The sequence below is a fragment of the Homalodisca vitripennis genome, chromosome 5 (assembly GCF_021130785.1).
Source record: "Homalodisca vitripennis isolate AUS2020 chromosome 5, UT_GWSS_2.1, whole genome shotgun sequence".
Taxonomy (NCBI): Eukaryota; Metazoa; Arthropoda; class Insecta; order Hemiptera; family Cicadellidae; genus Homalodisca; species Homalodisca vitripennis.
In genome coordinates, this window is record NC_060211.1 from 173,168,116 (window position 1) to 173,190,533 (window position 22,418).

Here is a 22,418-nt window from a genome sequence, read left to right on the forward strand (position 1 = left end):
TAATATTTTTATTTATATTTATAACTTAATTTATTTTATTATATTCCAGTTTGGCGTTATAAATCATATTTATAATGTTCTGTATTGATAGAAGTATATCTAAAAGATAATATAATATGTAAACAGATCCTTACAGAAAGTTTTCTTATAAATTGGAAAAGTATTTCAACTTGTAAATAAACAGTAACTTGGCATATTTCACAAGTCCTGGAAACCATAGTATTTTAATTTTATAATGAGAATTTTGCTGTCAACACAGTCAAAGGCATTGCTCAGCAGTGGCGTAGCGAAGGGGGGGGTCCATTAATTCAACGCCGACTAACCTATATACATATATAATGTTTACATATATAATTATCGAGAAACAGAACAATAAAATCACTTCCGAACGGAAAAATACCAAAGAAAAGCTCTGTACAGATTCTAGTTTTGACGTTTTTGATTTCACTGGTTGAGTGGTTGAGGTAAAAGTGTGGTACTTAGTAATTATGTTAGGACGTTGATTTTAGGTATTAATTCAACGCCGACTAATACATATATACATATATAATTATCGAGAAACAAAACAATAAAATCACTTCCGGACGGAAAATACCGAAGGAAAAGCTCTCTGCAGATTTAAGTTTTGAAGATTTTTGGATTTCACTGGTTGAGGTAAAATTTGGTACTTAGAATTAAGTTAGGACGTTGATTTTAGGTGTTAATTCAACGCCGACTAATACATATATAATTATCGAGAAACAAAACAATAAAATCACTTCCGATCGGAAAATACCAAAGAAAAGCTCTGTACAGATTCAAGTGTTAACGATTTTTTATTTCACTGGTTGAGTGGATGAGGTAAAAGTGGTACTTAGAATTATGTGTTAGGACGTTGATTTTAGGTATTAATTCAACGCCGACTAATACATATTCTTATACATATATAATTATCGAGAAACAAAGCAATAAAATCACTTCTGGACGGAAAATACCGAAGGAAACCTCTCTTACAGATTCAAGATTTGACGATTTTTTTTATTTCACTGGTTCTCAGTGGATGAGGTAAAAGTGGTACTTAGAATTATGTTAAGGACGTTGATTTTAGGTATTAATTCAACGCCGACTAATACATATATACATATATAATTATCGAGAAACAAAGCAATAAAATCACTTCCGGACGGAAAATACCGAAGGAAAACCTCTCTACAGATTTCAAGATTTGACGATTTTTTATTTCACTGGTTGAGTGGATGAGGTAAAAGTGGTACTTAGAATTATGTTAGGACGTTGATTTTAGGTATTAATTCAACGCCGACTAACCTATATACATATATAATTTTACATATATAATTATCGAGAAACAGAACAATAAAATCACTTCCGGACGGAAAATACCGAGGAAAAGCTTTCTTACAGATTCAAGTTTTGACGATTTGGATTTCACTGGTTGAGTGGTTGAGATAAAAGTGGTACTTAGAATTATGTTAGTACGTTGATTTTGGGTATCAATTGAACGCTGACTAATAACTATATAATTATCGAAGGAAAAATTGAAAAAATTACTTCCTGTCGGATAATACACCAGAAAACTCTACTGATAAGAAGTTCCGACTACTATGGATTTCACTGACTGAGGTATTATTTCATTTTCCGTAGTATAGTCCGATCGGAAGTGATTATTTTTGTTTTTTTTCTCGATAATTATATATTTATTAGTTAGCGTTGAATTAATACCTAAAATCAATGTGTTGTAACATAATTATAAGTACTACTTTTACCTCACCACTCAACCAGTGAAATCCAAAATCGTCTCAAAACTTGAATCTGTAGAGTTTTTCTTCGGTATTTACCAAACCGGAAGTGATTTTTTCTTATAGTTATATAGTTTAGTCGAGTACTATATAATTAATTATAACAAAAATGATAACAATTATAACAAAAAAAATCGTTGCCCCTAACTCAATAAAAAATACCACGTTTACCTCAATAACTGAAGTCCGAAGTAGTTGAGTTCTAATCATTAGAGTTTTTCATGTGCATTTTTATTTTCGACCGAAAGTGATTTTTTTTATTTTTCCTCGATAATTATGCACTCGTCTACAGTGTAATGTTACAAAAAAAAATAAAAAAAATCGTCATTATAACTAATTCATAAATACCTCAATAAGTGAAATCCAAAGCAGCTGAACTTCTAATCAGTAGAGTTTTTCCGGTGCATTTTCCGACCGTTAGTTTGATCTGTACCCGTACCCGAGCAAACGCTAGAAAATTGCCCTCCTTTTCTAAAGGGGTTTCGGCCGTTCAGTGGCCCCAATGTCTCCGAAGGGGTATTTCATTTTCTCCACAGATTATAGTTGTGTTAATTTGTTCTTCTTCTTTCTTATCCAGTGAATGCAAACATCACATTGGTGCCTTCTACTCTACTCGGCCAGAATCGAACTTCGTAAAGTTTTCTGTAGCTATACAAGAAAATTTGTGGTACTAGAGTTGCTGTGAGAGTTGAATTTGCCTATTATATCTTTCCACTTTCTATAAGGCGTAGTTACTAAAGTCCATATTTTTGGTATTTACCTTTTTACCAGTGAAACTCATTGGCAAATAACACACAAAAACGTCCTCCGGATCCCCGGTTTCGGACCCCCCCCCGAACGAAATTTCTGGCTACGCTACTGTTGCTCAGGTCATACAAAATAGTCTTCTAACTATATGTGTTATCTTCGAAAAGTTTCATAAAATTGCCTGACTAAGTGATCAGGTGTACAGACAGTTAATTTTTCTTTTCTAAAGCCATTCTGAGTTAGATTTAAGAGATTATTTCGAAAAAAGTGCTAATTTGTTCCTATACCATTGATTCTTTTAGTTTGCATAGCAAAGGGAATGATTGAAATAGGTTGGTAATTCTGGGGTTGGTTTTTAGGGCCTATTTTGTGGACCAGACACATCCCAGAGACTTTAAGAACATCTAGAAAAATGCCTTTATTTAATAGACTATTTATACATTTTGCAAGATATCAGCCAAACTTGGAGCTATGTATTTCAATAGATTATTTGACGTGTTGTAAACATCAATATTTTGGATCTTTTCAGTTTCTCACAAAAGACAGGACATTTTTTGGTGTGATTTTATTCCAGCTAAAACTTACAGTGTTGTTATTTCTCTCATCGAGAGGTTCACAACTGTTACAAGTAGAGTTATCTTCTTTTCTTTTGTTATATATTACTTACAGAATTAATGAAATATTTATTAAGAAAATCAGGCTCCACATCTGACATAAATTTTTCTTTATAAACATATTTATAAATATATTATTGTATTATTTTTAATAACACTCCAAACTGCTTTGCATTTATTAGTACTTTTTTCAATATAATAAATGTTATTGAATTATTTTGCATCTTTTAGTGACTTTAAAATTATACTTCAATTTATCATGCTTACATTTAAGTGCTTTGTTATTAGTTTTTATTGTTATTGTTGTTAGTTACATATACCCTTCAGCAATTTATAAAGGAATAACGCTCATATTTCATTTCTGCCATTCCCTTAGTGTACCACTTTTGAGTGAGTGTAATTTTTTGGTATTATTTAACTTTATTCAATGTTTTAAAACAATTTAAATTGTTAATTAAAATATTAAATACAAAATCTAACATTGTTTCTGGATTTTTGTCATCAAAAATAGATTAAAAATATTGCCAATCAGAAGCAGAGAGACTTAAATATATGTCAAATAGCTTATTCTTGGGAATATGAAGTCTAGGCTGGTCTGCATTGAAACTTTGATACCATGTGCAATACATGACCTGTGAAAACATTGAATATTGCATATTTACAAACAAACAAAATTTACAAAGTTTTTACAATATTGTCATACAAATATTTCCTATTAACAAAAACTTACTAGGCATTAGACAATATTAAAATTCCAAAAGACAAAAAACTTAGAAAATAAACCTCCAAGGATGAGCCTATTTTTGAGGCATAACTGTTTAAGTAGTAAACGGTAGTAGTAAGCCAGCTGGTAAAATCAAGGCGAAAGTAAACAATGAATCAGTTATCTCTCAACTTAATTACAATAGACCAAACAAAAAATACTTGAGGAAGTAACGTGAGGATGACAAAAAAAAGGGCAATGGGAATTACATCCTTACATCTGCCAACTTCAAGTCTTACAACTGTTACCACAGTGTAAAGTAGAATACTTTTGTCGTATTTCAATTAATTGAAAACATTTTCAACATTTCATTTTCAATAATTTTTTATGATTGCATTGAAGCACCATTGTCAACTCTACAACTTATAAATATGTATAAGATAATTTTTACAACACCAAAGGTTTAGACAGTTCTGTTTGGAGCAAAAGAAAGAGGAAGAATTTAATTTTCCAATGTTGGTATTGGCCTTTGGAAGATACATTATGGCTTCACACAACAATCCAGTGAAAACTGCAAACTTCTTACTGCAGGCGGCAAAATTTATAAACTAAAATCACCTTTGTTTTCTTTACTTAACAATTCTTATGGATCTAGGTAGGTGAGATTTCAGTACATAATATTATGGAATGTCTTCTTTTGATTGGTAAAAAAAAGCATCTTCCTTTTATTAAATTTATGCTATTATGAAAAATCTTCAATTACATTTAAGATGGCAGTGTGACAAACCCGGCTTCTATAAACACTGATGTTTTTGACTGTCAATACAACACATCTATAATTAAAGATTTAACATGAATATTTCTGTTAATAAATCAAGTGCCTGCACAATATTGTTAACAATAACAATTACCCTTCGTGGACAGTTTGCTTATATAATTAGGATAAATCCACACCAAATTATTTAAGAAATTGTTGAAACCCGTATTTATCAGATGAAACTTAAATATGAATTGAATGTTTATTTTTTAAGGAAATCTTTTTGTGCGTTGGCAACACTGCAGTAGTATATATATATATATATATATATATATGTAGTATATATGTTTTGAATAAAACCGTCAAAATATTATTTCGTTCAAATTAACTACCACAATTTTTATATCAAAATGTTAGAAAAAAAAGGTATTGAGCCTAAAAACAATTTTTGCTGATTTTCAGCCTTCTACGAGGGGTTAATAAATGGCAATAAACGAATCCAAATATTATTTGATCAAGTTTTAAAAGATCAACATTAATGTGATGGATGGTTGACTATACTAGGGAAAATCATAGAACCTGTATACTATGTCGAACAAGACAACATGTTTTACCATTAATAGTTTATTGAATATAAAACCAAAGACCATGCAATAAACATACAATGTAAAATAATGGTATGGACACAATATCAGTAGAGTACTGACCTCTTTGCTTGGCACACAGATCGGAGTACCCTCCTTGATTATGCCGGCCTCCACCATCACACCCATCACGATAGGGTCTCGGGAATTGAACACAAACTGGAACATAACACCACCAAACTGAACATATTTACTGTTACACCACCAAACTGAACATATTTACTGTTACACCACCAAACTGAACATATTTACTGTTACACCACCAAACTGAACATATTTACTGTTACACCGCCAAACTGAACATATTTACTGTTACACTGCCAAACTGAACATATTTACTTTTACACCACCAAACTGAACATATTTACTTTTACACCACCCAACTGAACATATTTACTTTTACACCACCAAACTGAACATATTTACTTTTACACCACCAAACTGAACATATTTACTTTTACACCACCAAACTGAACATATTTACTTTTACACCACCCAACTGAACATATTTACTGTTACACCACCAAACTGAACATATTTACTTTTACACCACCAAACTGAACATATTTACTTTTACACCACCCAACTGAACATATTTACTTTTACACCACCAAACTGAACATATTTACTTTTACACCACCAAACTGAACATATTTACTTTTACACCACCCAACTGAACATATTTACTTTTACACCACCAAACTGAACATATTTACTTTTACACCACCCAACTGAACATATTTACTGTTACACCACCAAACTGAACATATTTACTTTTACACCACCAAACTGAACATATTTACTTTTACACCACCAAACTGAACATATTTACTTTTACACCACCAAACTGAACATATTTACTTTTACACCACCAAACTGAACATATTTACTTTTACACCACCAAACTGAACATATTTACTTTTACACCACCAAACTGAACATATTTACTTTTACACCACCAAACTGAACATATTTACTTTTACACCACCAAACTGAACATATTTACTTTTACACCACCAAACTGAACATATTTACTTTTACACCACCAAACTGAACATATTTACTGTTACACCACCAAACTGAACATATTTACTTTTACACCACCAAACTGAACATATTTACTTTTACACCACCAAACTGAACATATTTACTTTTACACCACCAAACTGAACATATTTACTGTTACACCACCAAACTGAACATATTTACTGTTACACCGCTAAACTGAACATATTTACTGTTACACCACCAAACTGAACATATTTACTGTTACACCACCAAACTGAACATATTTATTTTTACACCACCAATCTGAATATATTTACTTTTACACCACCAAACTGAACATATTTACTGTTACACCGCCAAACTGAACATATTTACTTTTACACCACGAAATTGAACATATTTACTGTTACACCACCAAACTGAACATATTTACTGTTACACCACCAAACTGAACATATTTACTGTTACACCACCAAACTGAACATATTTACTTTTTATACCACCAAACTGAACATATTTACTTTTACACCACCAAACTGAACATATTTACTTTTACACCACCAAACTGAACATATTCACTTTTACACCACATTCATTCCTCATCAAGAATAATATAATAAAAAGTTTATACCATTAATTTTTATAAAAAAGTATTCTAAATGTCACTTTGTTGAAAAATAACGTTCTACAAATTTCAAACTAAATCTCCAACTATCCATTTTAGCCAAATATCATACACAGTATATATATATATATATATATATATATATATATATATATATATATATATATATATATATATATATACATAAGACATACTGTCCTGTCAGAATATTATCTCTTTGTATTTTAATGACATATGTTTTTATTTAGTACAAAATTGTTTATATTGTTATTGTAACAAATTTTATTCAGTTATGTGGGTCTGATGATATGCCCATTGAGAACGAAAGGCCTCACAGAAATAATCAAAAAGTATATTATTGGAGGGTTCGTTTTAAATTGATAATTGTTTTATAATTTTATTATTAAAAGTCTATGATAAAAAGCTAAACCAAAATTTCAGTTTTAATCCAATTAGAAAAACAACCCAATATCAAACAAAGTACACAGTTTTTCTCAAAACATAGATTATTCATTTCAGCGTATACAGGAAAATCTTTGTAACTAATTTTTGATTACATTATTTTGTTAACATTTCGAGAGCAGGTCCAATAGCTTTCTGTAATGACAAAACTTCCAAACAACACAGAACCTGTAGCACCGATGTTTTTGACTGAATTATATGACATAACCTGTATTTTTTACAGATTCAAAGTGTGCAATGTATTGCATCAGCGTAAGGAACATCAAGTGTGCAATGTATTGCATCAGCATAATGAACATCAAGCGCACAATGTATTGCATCAGCGTAAGGAACATCAAGTGTGCAATGTATTGCATCAGCGTAAGGAACATCAAGTGCGCAATGTATTGCATCAGCATAAGGAACATCAAGTGCGCAATGTATTGCATCAGCGTAAGGAACACCAAGTGTACAATGTATTGCATCAGCGTAATGAACATCAAGTGTGCAATGTATTGCATCAGCGTAATGAACATCAAGTGTGCAATGTATTGCATCAGCGTAAGGAACATCAATGGTGAGTGGTTGCTATATTCAAATGAGACATTGCTAAATGAATGTTTGTTTTTTTAAATTAGATAGTTGGTATTAAAACATGTGCTAAACATGTATAATAGTTTTTTAAAAATTACTTGGAACACCCATAAAAAGGGCCAATGAGAAATGAACCAACACCGGATATAGCTTAGCATATTATAATAATACATATAATGATTGAATTGGTTTACGTTTGTCTAAAAAGAACAAACCATTCTTGCTTTCAATTGCTAACCAATTAATATAATTGATTAGTATTTTCTAACCTTGGTATTAACATTTTTAAATAATTTTTCTAATATTTAAAATTTGTCTTCATTATACATGCAAAAATTGTTCGAGAAATTTTACACATGAATTGTGGACAAAACTGCTTTATTTGACTAAGGTGTCACAGTTATTACCTGTGGTAGCACTTTGAGCTTGCAAGGGAAGACGGCGATGTGTTTGAACTCGTCTCGTTTCTTCTGTTTGAGCTCTTCACGATAGGCCATGAATTTGTCGAACAGGTGGTAGATGATGTCTGCCTGGAATATCTTCACTCCCAACGTGTCAGCCAGCTCTTGTGCATCTCGCTCAACCTTCACGTCAAACGCAAGGATCGTTGCGTATCTGCAACAAATTGGATAGTGTCAAACCGTCGGTAGTGTCATGAGGACTGCTACATTGTGTTATTGAAACCCGTGTTAGCCAGCTCTTGTGCATCTCACTCGACCTTCACGTCAAACGCAAGGATCGTTGCGTATTTGCTACAAATTGGATAGTGTCAAACCATCTGTAGTGTCATGAGGACTTGGCGCATTGCATTATTGAAACCCAAATATAAGTAGACTATTTCAGGACATGTAATGTTTGAGAGAATTAACTGATACACCATCATATCGTTATGTGGTTACTAATGTGGTAACTTGGATTTTATCAAAATAACATAACGAAAAGTTATCAACTTAAATAAAAATGGTTATGAATTTTTATAACAAAAAATCTAGGATCTTTGTTATTGGCCCTAAGGAGCCTAAGTTTGAAGTCCAGGTTAAATAATGTGAGAGGTGTGAGGTGTGTTCCAAAAAATGTTTTGCTAGTTATTATGAATAAAAAATGTATTGATTTTCATAAAAAGTACCATGATGTCATGGTTGCCACTATGATGCTATGATTGCCTCGTTGGTACTAATGCTAATGCATATTGGTGATGAAATTATTAGTATATTATGTGTAATATTAAACAACATGTTTATTGTCTTAAATTTCCCTCCAATAAAGCCATGTTTTATTGTTTATTTATTAAAGTTCATGCAGTATAACAATTCCTAAATATAATAATTTTTATAAATAAAATGTATTTTACATAAAAAGAACTATGATGTTTTTAAGGTGTCATTGGTACTGACAATATGTCATTCCTCAAACTGACTTAACATTATGAATAAAAATTTGAATCTTAAGAACATATGTTACATTATATTGCATAGATTATTTTTATTCTATACAGTGCTTACAAAATGGTATCAATTCATGCTACTATTCATAGAGCTGACTATGAAACTGTATGATTTCAGCACATAAAACGCAAATCGTTAGAATTTACTGCAGAATGTAAACGTACATAACTTATTGTAATATTCACAATGAAAACTATACGGCAAACATTGTTATTTGCCACATGCTTGGGAAAAGGAAATACTGAGCAACTAACTGGGAAACAGGTGGAAATTCAAATAAGTTGAACTGAACACCTGATTACAGCAGCAGAAACTCATGTTAGAAATAGAAACAATAAAAACCTACAATCATTTCAAAACTGTTTTAGACAAAAAACACAGCCAGTTTGGCATTCTTAAAAGGGCCTTAATACACGTTAAGTAGCACTGAGTAAGATACAACTTTAAATAATGAAAATATTGCAACATAAAAAAAGACATGTTACATTGATGCTGGACACGTATTACTTTCATGTTGCCACCATGGGCCTGAATGTTAAAATATATATCTTATATATATATAAAAATCTTGAGTCACGATGTATGTTGCCAATAAACTCCAAAACGACTGAACCAATTTCAATCAAATTTCACATGTATCCGTAATTTAGTCTAACTTAGAAGATAGGATAGTTATTATCTGAATTATTCGCTTATGTCGTGAATATAAACGAATAAAATGAAGAAAAGTTTTCAAAGCGCCTGCACATTATAACCTGCAATTACGAGATAGATACGTATATTAAACAGTGAAACACTATTTGAAGGCGCTAAGTTATGATGTATAATTGTCTAAACTAAATTTTTGGTTGAACTTAAAGGTTGAGTGGTAGACCACTTTGTAATAAAATACATTATGCATGTACAATACATTTTTGACATATTTTCTTGATCGTGACATCAAGGTAAAATCTACATCGGGGTTGGAAATATAATTTACTTCAACCAGAAATGCTCATACGCGGGCAAAACTTACGAAAAGCGTGCGAAGCCGCGGGAAACAGCTAGTATGTATATATATATATATATAATACAAACAATACAGCCTGACATGTCATATATTATTTGTAATAAGATTTTTTATAAATTATTGGAAAATATTTTATTTCACTACAAATGGAAAGAGGAAACCCATAACATATTTTAACGCCACTGTCTGGAAGCATTGGAATATTAGTAGTACATAGACAATGAACAATTTACCGTATAGCACTTTGATTGGTTGGAACATTAACATGGCATGGATCTAGAATTAAACATAAGAAAAACCAGTGAAATGACCTTGGGTTTCTCCCCATAAGATCTATGTCACACTTCCGCACTTTTTTGCCTTTATTGTTCATCAAAACTTTATGGGAGATTTTAGTTTTAAAGGAATAATAAATATGCATTCAAACGATTAGTTTCTCTCTATTAAAGGGTATACATTTTAAGTATTTCAATGAAAAAGTACAAAAAGATGGTGAGAGTTTTTTTTAGTTTACCCATAGAAAGTATTTTTTGTTGAATAAAAAAAGCGTTTTGTTGCTTTGTAATTATATTTTTAGGACCCTCCCAAAATTTGTGAGTAAAAATAAGGTGTTAAAGTGAATGAGGTTTAACATTGTTCTAGGTCGCTACAATCAAGATGGCTGCCAGTGCAGACAGGGCTTTTACGGAGGAATTTACTATTTTTCAACCTAGAATGAAAATATCTTTTTAGAATTTTTGAGTCAGATGATCAATAAACTGAAGGTGAGCCTGAGTATTTGCATTGAGGATATTACAGTACTGGGTAATATTTTTATATGAGACAGATCTCTATGATGTTACCTTTATGCAGTAGTTACTAATTCTAAGAAAAAGTGACAGGAACTTACTGGCTCTCGTGCTCAAGCATGGTTGATGCCTTCATGACGTCCTTCTTGACAACAGGCCCGATCCTGATGTTGGAGTACTGGAACAACATCACAACTCATTAATAGGTACGAGTAGGAGGATTCGCTCTGTAGAATGTGCGACGAACAGGAGGTACCTGCTCTTTGACAGTCCTGCAATAGCAATGGAGCGCTACGCCATCTTACGTAGTCAATTTCTTCAAGAGGATCTCATTGGTTGTTCGACGGTTTGTAGAACTGCTGAAACCGTAAACTGGTTGGCCTTATGGTATACTTCTGGAGTGCACAAAAGGCCCTTGAGGGTCGTCCCTTAGAAGAAGAAGGTAGGAGTACGCCACACCACACGTTGCATAACAGGCTTCGCTTAGGTTATATGAGAAATTTCAAACTCATTTCAGTGTCGACATGTCCTGCGGATAGATAATCGAACAGAGAATAAATTTTTAAAAGCGTCCAGTAAACTGAATAATAGGCTTCAATGACACTCAGCCAAACTCAATGGATGGACATGTAACAACCATTATGCTATGACAATCTTTTGAAATATCTTGCCACACGATACTCTCATATTTTTGCCTATTAAGTTGGGTTTGTGAATGAAGAGTTCAGCTCCAGTTCACCTTCCGCAGCGTGAAACTCAACATTCACATTGAATCAAACCTTTCCACCATAGCTACGTTACGTGAAGTTGGTTTTCATAGCAGTGTTTAGTAATAACAGTCCAACCACTAAGTCACCAAAACAGGACGTATGTATTGGGATTGTTAAGCTACATGACCGTATTAATATGTCACATGTTAATATCTTAAATGATTGTATTCTGTTTGTTTACAAATTCATGTATCCTGATATTTTCTTGTCGCCATCATGGTTATCCATGACCGATTCGCTAATGCACAACCAAATCTAGTGGAGTAATATGCTCCATCATCGAACTCATTGTTACCTATATAGAAATAAAGCGTTATGAAAAATTTCAACTCTGCAGATCATTTCTTTTTCGAGATATCAAGGGGACAGATGGATAGACAGAGAGATCTGACTCAATTGGCTCGTGATCCAGCTTGGTCAGTCTGATACTAGGATGCGACACCATTCTCTTTCAAGAGTCTTCAAAGGCCATCCGAAGGTGAACAATGCACCAGTACACCCTTGGGACAGAGAAAATCTCCCACCCCACTCCATGATTGCTTGTGAGGAAAGGGTAGCAGGATCGAAACCAGAGCTTGGTGGCACCCTTCGAGGAACTAACCTTGACCTCCATCACTGACAAGCAATTCGTCTGAGTTGCACTAGGCAGTTTATCCCCGTGCCAGATGGGATCCAGAAACTGCGAGGAAGGTGGGAGGGTGTTGAGGAATATTTCCGCAGGACAGAGATAGTGGTCAGACAGATATTTAACTACCGCGCTGATGCGGCACCGGCCGGTGACAATGGGCGGTATTGATATGTGAGAGGGCACCCTTGCATGCCACCGTCGCATACTGATGGCCACCACAGGATACACATCCGCTGTGTCTAGTTGACATTCGCCCCCGTACTTCGCATGCCTTAGACGGAGCAGGCCGACGGCGGTTTAGAGAAAATCGGTAGAGAAGAAAGTACGTAACTGGTGTGAGCTGCAACACTTTATTAATTTACAGAAAACTGAATTGTGAACAGGTAGGGATAGTTTATAACCTGTTCATGTCTTAACAGTACGGCCAATGAGGGAGTCTTGGACTAGACTTGTATTCTGGTGTAATCGTACTAGGTTTGTCATACTCTGACGACTCTTGGTGGAAGTCGGTAATTCGAAGCATCCCCGTACCGTAAATATATCAAATTCTACATTCGACTTCTACAGACCGATGTCTTCCAATGAAAGTTGAGAAACGTTTTGATAATCAAATATTGGTAACGGTAACATTCAATCGTTTATTTCAAGCTGGGGTGGTCTAGGTTTATTATGTTAAACCGCACCAAACCTTGCGAAATCTTGCATACGTAGCCATCACACTGTAATCGTTGGTAAGGAGATTTAATATTATACGGAGGTATACATAGTTTTACAAGAACGGTGGACGGATAACATTCCTATCTTATCTTATCTAATAATGCCTCCGGCCATCAGTGCAGATTGCGGCAGCACGAGATAACGCCATCACGTAACAGAATATAATTCTAAAGGGTATGATCACAGATGGCTGAGAGAGCAACCAAATACTAGAATGTGTACAAACCCCAAGAAGAGATTAAATGGTTTTGGTAAGTGCTAACTAAACGTCCTCCTTTTCTAATAATAAAATAATTTAGACATGGTGGTTATATAAAACTGACGGTTAATTAATCAGGGATAAACTTCGGAGATTGTTATCTCTGAATTAATTGCACAACGTTGGAAAAATCACCTCCGCCCTTATAAATATCGTGCAATATACTTGGGTGACGTTAAAATTCTATTGTTATTAAATTAAGTTGTGCAAACAACCTCGTTGCTTAATGTTAAAAGTGCGAATCTAAAAATATACCTAGTTTTATCTTTCATCACACAACACAGGGCCATTGCACGCTTTGTAGCGGGGGCTTATCGTTTGTCCGAAATTGATCGTTTGTACCCGGTTAGAGGCGAGGGAGAAATAAAAGATACTCCTATCGTCACTCAATTCCCCATTACGTGCCCACTGTGTACTATTCGTCTATAAAACATTGATTATAAATAAACATTCGGATGAGGACAAAGTATATTTTGCAAGAAATGCCTCTTTCCTCCTCCTCTTTCTTTCTTATCAATCAGCGCCACTTCCTGGTTTAGAACCTTGTTGTGTCTTCTTACTTTTACTTCTCGTTTTTGCAAAGACTCTACGTATGTGGGTTTGGATCCATTGCCATTTATATCAGCACTCCAGACAAATAGTAAAGACACATCACTTTCCAAAACAAATTAAAAAAGATACAGTAACTTCATCTTACACGCAAACAATAGAAAAATATGGAATAGAACGCAACGAGAGAGTCGTACTTTTAATTATGTAACAGCGAAGAAAAGTTACACAATTTCGATCTTTACCACATCAAAATATTAGGTTTAATCACACTAAAAACAAATAGATTTTTATTCCAAATTGTTTATATATAACTGGGACTAACCGAAATGCACTGCAGGCTGCTTAAGTGTGTGTTTTAATACGATACACGTTGAATTATGTGTTGTTTTCGATAACAATAAATATTTACTTTTGTAAATATATTAGATAGTTTTAGTTCTGTTTCCAGTGAAGTCAGCTACAGTAACTATTCTTGTGCCAGTGCAAATTCAGATCTTACAACTCTATAAAGCTAATTACATACTTGTGCTGATACCGTTGTTGTGTAACGACTACATTGATATATTTTACATTAATCTATTGTACAAAATCAGAGAATATGTTTTAAGAACGGCTTTTGTGGGAGGGATGTGGGAAGTTTAATAAAATTATTGCCTTTGTTGCAATTGAAGGACTGCAGGATTTTGTCTTCAGGAACAGAAATTCCCGTTACTCCTCGAATCTTTCCGACAAACGATATGGCATCGTCCAGCGGTTCCCGCAAGTTTGGTGCGCAGAAGCTGGAGACAGCTGACTTATTTACATCGTCAGTTCAATTCCTTCTTTGAGTACCGTGTGTGGTGTACTCCGGACGAGGCAAACAGACGTAATAAAATATTAAAATCGGAGAGTAGCAAATTTCTACTAAGTTCAGATTAACTCAGTTCAACTTTCCGCCCTTCCAAAGTCCACAGTCGCGGACACTGCCGTACTTCTTAATGCGATATGTAAGATGCGTCCAGTCCTGTAAGATGGCACAAAGAAGATGACTGTGTCCGGGGATGCACAAACGCCGGATACTCGAGCTTTGTCAGGCCGTACCGACCGGAACCCCTTCCTGTACATTGTCCGGGCTTCTTCACGGAATATCTTATCACCAGCGTCCTCGAACTGGCTGTAACCTTCAAACACATCAGAAGTTACTCGTCGGTACCTATAAGTAAAGAATTGTACTCCTTGTGATTGAGTGAGAATTTGCTATACACACAGAGACCGGAAAACGTAGTTTACTCTCAAATGCAAAACACTATGATGCTTGGATCAAAACCAGGCAATCGTAGTTTCATCTCAAATGCATAAACTATGATGCTTTGATCAAAACCAGGCAATCGTAGTTTACTCTCAAATGCATAACACTGATGCTTTCATCAGCGCCCGGTAATCGTAGTTTACTCTCAAATTCATAACACTGATGCTTTCATCAGCGCCCGGTAATCGTAGTTTCATCTCAAATGCATAACACTATGATTTTTTTTATCAAAACCATGCAATCATAGTTTACTCTCAAATGCATAACAGTATGACGCTTTGATCAACGCCCGGTAATCGAAGTTTATTTTCAAATGCATAACACTATGATGCTTTGATCGTCGACCGGTAATCGTAGTTTACTCTCAAATTCATAACACTGATGCTTTCATCAGCGCCCGGTAATCGTAGTTTCATCTCAAATGCATAACACTATGATTTTTTTTATCAAAACCATGCAATCATAGTTTACTCTCAAATGCATAACAGTATGACGCTTTGATCAACGCCCGGTAATCGAAGTTTATTTTCAAATGCATAACACTGTGATGCTTTGATCAGGGTCCCGTTATTCATAGTTTACTCTGAAATGCAAAACACTATGATGCTTTGATAAGAGCCCGGTAATCGTAGTTTCACCTCAAATGTATAACACTTTGATGCTGTGATCAAAACCAGGCAATCATAGTTTACTCTGAAATGCAAAACACTATGATGCTTTGATAAGAGCCCGGTAATCGTAGTTTCACCTCAAATGTATAACACTTTGATGCTGTGATCAAAACCAGGCAATCATAGTTTACTCTCAAATGCAAAACACTATGATGCTTTGATAAGAGCCCGGTAATCGTAGTTTCATCTCAAATGTATAACACTTTGATGCTGTGATCAAAACCAGGCAATCATAGTTTACTCTCAAATGCATAACACTATGATGCTTTCATCAGCACCCGGTAATCGTACTTTACTCTCAAATTCATAAAATTGTGATGCTTTGATCAGGGTCCCGTTATTCGTAGTTTACTCTCAAATGCATAACACTACGATGCTTTGATCAAAACCAGGCAATCGTAGTTTACTCTCAAATGCATAACACTATGATGCTTTGATCGTCGACCGGTAATCGCAGTTTACTCTGAAATTCATAACACTGTGATGCTTTCATCAGCGCCCGGTAATCGCAGTTTACTCTCAAATTCATAACACTTTGATGCTTTCATCAGCGCCCGGTAATCGTAGTTTACTCTGAAATTCATAACACTGTGATGCTTTCATCAGCGCCCGGTAATCGCAGTTTACTCTCAAATTTATAACACTGTGATGCTTTCATCAGCGCCCGGTAATCATAGTTTACTCTCAAATTCATAACACTGTGATGCTTTCATCAGCGCCCGGTAATCGTAGTTTACTCTCAAATTCATAACACTGTGATGCTTTGATCAGAGCCCAGTAATCGTAGTTTACTCTCAAATTCATAACAATGTGATGTTTTGATCAGAGCCCGGTAATCGTAGTTTACTCACAAATTCATAACAATGTGATGTTTTGATCAGAGCCCGGTAATCGTAGTTTACTCTCAAATTCATAATACTTTGATGTTTTGATCAGAGCCCGGTAATCGTAGTTTACTCTCAAATTCATAACACTGTGATGTTTTGATCAGCGTCCGGTAATCATAGTTTACTCTCAAATTCATAACACTGTAATGCTTTGATCAGAGCCCGGTAATCGTAGTTTACTCTCAAATTCATAACACTGTGATGTTTTGAACAGAGCCCGGTAATCGTAGTTACATCTCAAATGCATAACACTATGATTTGTTTATCAAAACCAGGCAATCATAGTTTACTCTCAAATGCATAACAGTATGATGCTTTGATCGTCGACCGGTAATCGCAGTTTACTCTGAAATTCATAACACTGTGATGCTTTCATCAGCGCCCGGTAATCGCAGTTTACTCTCAAATTCATAACACTTTGATGCTTTCATCAGCGCCCGGTAATCGTAGTTTACTCTGAAATTCATAACACTGTGATGCTTTCATCAGCGCCCGGTAATCGCAGTTTACTCTCAAATTTATAACACTGTGATGCTTTCATCAGCGCCCGGTAATCATAGTTTACTCTCAAATTCATAACACTGTGATGCTTTCATCAGCACCCGGTAATCGTAGTTTACTCTCAAATTCATAACACTGTGATGCTTTGATCAGAGCCCAGTAATCGTAGTTTACTCTCAAATTCATAACAATGTGATGTTTTGATCAGAGCCCGGTAATCGTAGTTTACTCACAAATTCATAACAATGTGATGTTTTGATCAGAGCCCGGTAATCGTAGTTTACTCTCAAATTCATAATACTTTGATGTTTTGATCAGAGCCCGGTAATCGTAGTTTACTCTCAAATTCATAACAATGTGATGTTTTGATCAGAGCCCGGTAATCGTAGTTTACTCTCAAATTCATAACACTGTGATGTTTTGATCAGCGTCCGGTAATCATAGTTTACTCTCAAATTCATAACACTGTAATGCTTTGATCAGAGCCCGGTAATCGTAGTTTACTCTCAAATTCATAACACTGTGATGTTTTGAACAGAGCCCGGTAATCGTAGTTACATCTCAAATGCATAACACTATGATTTGTTTATCAAAACCAGGCAATCATAGTTTACTCTCAAATGCATAACACTATGATGCTTTGATCGTCGCCCGGTAATCGTAGTTTACTCTCAAATGCATAACACTATAATGCTTTGATCAGCGCCCGGTAATCGTAGTTTTTTCTCAAATGCATAACACTATAATGATTTGATCAGCGCCCGGTAATCGTAGTTTACTGTCAAATTCATAAAACTGTGATGCTTTGATCATCGTAGTTTACTCTCAAATGCATAACATTAAAATGTTCTTCATTACTATACCTGAGTGATTTTGCATTGAAAACTACATTCAGATGGTTACAATAAATTACTAACAAAATGTCCATTTTACTATTTTATGTTTATGTACAATATTATGCGTTTTAATGCACTCAATTTTAATTAAATGAAAATGGAAAGTAGTTTAAAAATATTATTTGTAAATCCAACTGAACGATTAAATATTAAAAATATGATTGTGTAGTGGAACCTATACTTATTTCAACGTTTTTATACTGATTCTGTTTGACTTGTTGAAACTTTTCTTTCTTATCTCGTAATAATATAAATTTCACGTGATAAGTAAAAAATATGGGAACAGTGAAATAAACATGTAATTTTAATTATATCCTATTGAAAAATGTTCTTTATATCACAAAATGAATAAAGGAAACATTACCTCAAAAAATTGTGCTGCCTTAACACCGAAATTGGCATATAGTGCACAATTTCGAATTTCTATTTTTCTACGACAATTTCGTCACAAGTTACTAACTAGTTGTATATCGTCTCGTATTATTGTTTTTTCATTTCTTTTTAACTTGATGCCCCATATTAACCATTCTGATGCCTGATCGACTCCTTGCGCAGCGGGCCTCGGCCAGCGGCCAGCGTACGTTAGTACAACAGGTGTGCCACTCCCAGAGACATATTTTCCCACACAGAATCCCACGTGAGTTGACATAACTGGCAGCCTGGCAGGTATCTCCCACACCGCACCATATGCTACACTTGCCTCTAATTACTTCAGTGGGAGAGCTTCCTGTCTCTAACCCAGTTACCTTACCTTACCTTACCCTACCCGAACTGAGTTCGCCACGGCGCGCAATATTTATGTTTCCTGCGCCCCCACAACGTCAGACCTTCGTCTCCGAATTGTCCGCGTGTTAAAAACCAATTTGCGGACCTCTTGTTGAAAAACGGTCAGAACGACATCACTCAGGAGACACGTGTGAAGTGTCGTGCTGTGGACGTGGCTAATGTTATGAATTGTCCCAACATTATTTACATCGTACAACAAACTCAAACGTGGCATTAAATCAGTTCTGTAGGATGGTTTAATTTTCTGGAGACACCCCTAACTTATGAGTTAAACATAAGTATACAAAAAAAAAAAAAATAAATAAATAATTTTTATTAGTCACATGATACGTATTTGCTACACAACAAATCGCGAAAATTGGAGATCTAAAACTAAGGCATAACAAAGTTGATGATGAAAAATTCGTAAGGAGAAAAATATTCCACTAAAACACTAGTGATCGACCTTTTGGGAGACTAGAAGTTACCAAATTTGTCTCGGCCAAAGTTGACGGCGTGTCGCGGCCCAACGCTACTGTACAGATTGCTCTTCCTGCCACTTCGCTGTAATGAAGTGGCATCCTGTTTGTCGGCAGGATACAAACCATCAGGGCCTGTTAACTCCCACTTCCCCCGCTACAATTACCCGGCCCTACACCGAGCTGTACCTGCACCTGCCCTTGCCACACATCCACCCTTGGTCAGGGTGTCCAGACTTATCTGTGGCTTTAGTCTGGGTGTCCAGACTTATCTGTGGCTTTAGTCTGGGTGTCCAGACTTATCTGTGGCTTTAGTCTGGGTGTCCAGACTTATCTGTGGCTTTAGTCTGGGTGTCCAGACTTATCTGTGGCTTTAGTCTGGGTGTCCAGACTTATCTGTGGCTTTAGTCTAGTCGGCCCTACACCGAGCTGTACCTGCACCTGCCCTTGACACACATCCCCCCTTGGTCAGGGTGTCCAGGCTTATCTGTGGCTATAGTCTTGTCGGCCCTACACTGAACTGTACCTGCACTTGTCCTTGCCACACATCCACCCTTGGTCAGGGTGTCCAGACTTATCTGTGGCTTTAGTCTAGTCGGCACTACACTGAACTGTACCTGCACCTGCCCTTGACACACATCCACCCTTAGCCAGGGTGTCCAGGCTTATCTGTAGCTTTAGTGTAGTCAGCCCTACACCGAGCTGTACCTGCACCTGCCCTTGCCACACATCCACCCTTGGTCAGGGTGTCCAGGTTTTTCTGTGGCTATAGTCCAGTCGGCACTGCACCGAGCTGTAGGCTAGTTGCACACACACCGATTTTGGACGACCGATTTTTTACCGGCCGTCCAAATTCCAATAGTGAACTGAATGAGGGAACGGAACCTGGCACACACGCCGACAGCTGATCGGCGCCGGTTCACATTGGAATTTGGAAGCCGGTAAAAAATCGGTCGTCCAAAATCGGTGTGTGTGCAACTAGCCGTACCTGCACCTGCCCTTGCCACACATCCACCCTTGGTCAGGGTGTCCAGGCTTTTCTGTGGCTTTAGTCTAGTCGGCCCTACACCGAGCTGTACCTGCACCTGCCCTTGCCACACATCCACCCTTGGTCAGGGTGTCCAGACTTATCTGTGGCTTTAGTCTAGTCGGCACTACACTGAACTGTACCTGCACCTGCCCTTGCCACACATCCACCCTTGGTCAGGGTGTCCAGGCTTTTCTGTGGCTTTAGTCTAGTCGGCCCAGACTTATCTGTGGCTTTAGTCTAGTCGGCCCTATACCGAGCTGTACCTGCACCTGCTCTTGCCACACATCCACCCTTGGTCAGGGTGTCCAGGCTTATCTGTGGTTTTAGTCTAGTCGGCCCTACACCGAGCTGTATCTGCATCTGTCCTTGCCACACATCCACCCTTGGTCAGGGTGTCCAGAGTTATCTGTGGCTTTAGTTTAGTCGGCACTACACCGAGCTGTACCTGCACCTGCCCTTGACACACATCCCCCCTTGGTCAGGGTGTCCAGTCTTTTCTGTGGCTTTAGTCTAGTCGGCCCTACACCGAGCTGGACATCCACCTGCCCTTGCCACACATCCACCCTCGGTCAGGGTGTCCAGACTTATCTGTGGCTATAGTCTAGTCGACACTACACCGAGCTGTACCTGCACCTGCCCTTGCCACACATTCACCCTTGGTCAGGGTATCCAGGCTTTTCTGTGGCTTTAGTCTAGTCGGCCCTACACCGAGCTGTACCTCCACCTGCCCTTGCCACACATCCACCCTTGGTCAGGGTGTCCAGACTTATCTGTGGCTTTAGTCTAGTCGGCACTACACTGAACTGTACCTGCACCTGCCCTTGACACACATCCACCCTTAGCCAGGGTGTCCAGGCTTATCTGTAGCTTTAGTGTAGTCAGCCCTACACCGAGCTGTACCTGCACCTGCCCTTGCCACACATCCACCCTCGGTCAGGGTGTCCAGACTTATCTGTGGCTATAGTCTAGTCGACACTACACCGAGCTGTACCTGCACCTGCCCTTGCCACACATCCACCCTCGGTCAGGGTGTCCAGACTTATCTGTGGCTATAGTCTAGTCGGCCCTACACCGAGCTGTACCTGCACCTGCCCTCGCCACACATCCACCCTTGGTCAGGGTGTCCAGGCTTATCTGTGGCTTTAGTCTAGTCGGCCCTACACCGAGCTGTACCTGCACTTGCCCTTGCCACACATCCACCCTTGGTCAGGGTGTCCAGGCTAATCTGTGGCTATAGTCTTGTCGGCCCTACACTGAGCTGTACCTGCACCTGCCCTTGCCACACATCCACCCTTGGTCAGGGTGTCCAGGCTTATCTGTGGCTTTAGTCTAGTCGGCCCTACACCGAGCTGTACCTGCACCTGCCCTTGCCACACATCCACCCTTGGTCAGGGTGTCCAGGCTTATCTGTGGCTATAGTCTTGTCGGCCCTACACCGAACTGTACCTGCACCTGCCCTTGCCACACATCCACCCTTGGTCAGGGTGTCCAGGCTTATCTGTGGCTATAGTCTAGTCGGCCCTACACCGAGCTGTACCTGCACTTGCCCTTGCCACACATCCACCCTTGGTCAGGGTGTCCAGGCTTATCTGTGGCTTTAGTCTAGTCGGCCCTACACCAAGCTGTACCTGCACTTGCCCTTGCCACACATACACCCTTGGTCAGGGTGTCCAGGCTTATCTGTGGCTATAGTCTAGTCGGCCCTACACCAAGCTGTACCTGCACCTGCCCTTGCCACACATCCACCCTTGGTCAGGGTGTCCAGGCTTATCTGTGGCTATAGTCTTGTCGGCCCTACACCGAA

General features: G+C 37.1%; 1 protein-coding gene across 4 annotated transcripts in view; it reads right to left on the reverse strand.

The window, feature by feature from the left end:
• Positions 1 to 22,418, reverse strand: part of LOC124363186 (eukaryotic translation initiation factor 5B) — a 120,587-nt gene that overhangs the window by 52,218 nt on the left and 45,951 nt on the right. For 3 of the 4 annotated variants that reach the window (XM_046818336.1, XM_046818337.1, XM_046818339.1), the window contains exons 18-20: positions 11,273 to 11,349; positions 8,337 to 8,544; positions 5,325 to 5,420 (exon numbers count right to left, since the gene is read on the reverse strand). In XM_046818336.1, the coding sequence (XP_046674292.1) occupies positions 5,325 to 5,420; positions 8,337 to 8,544; positions 11,273 to 11,349 (381 nt within the window). The remainder of the gene's footprint in view (positions 1 to 5,324; positions 5,421 to 8,336; positions 8,545 to 11,272; positions 11,350 to 22,418) is intronic. The other variant, XM_046818338.1, reaches the window with a different exon arrangement.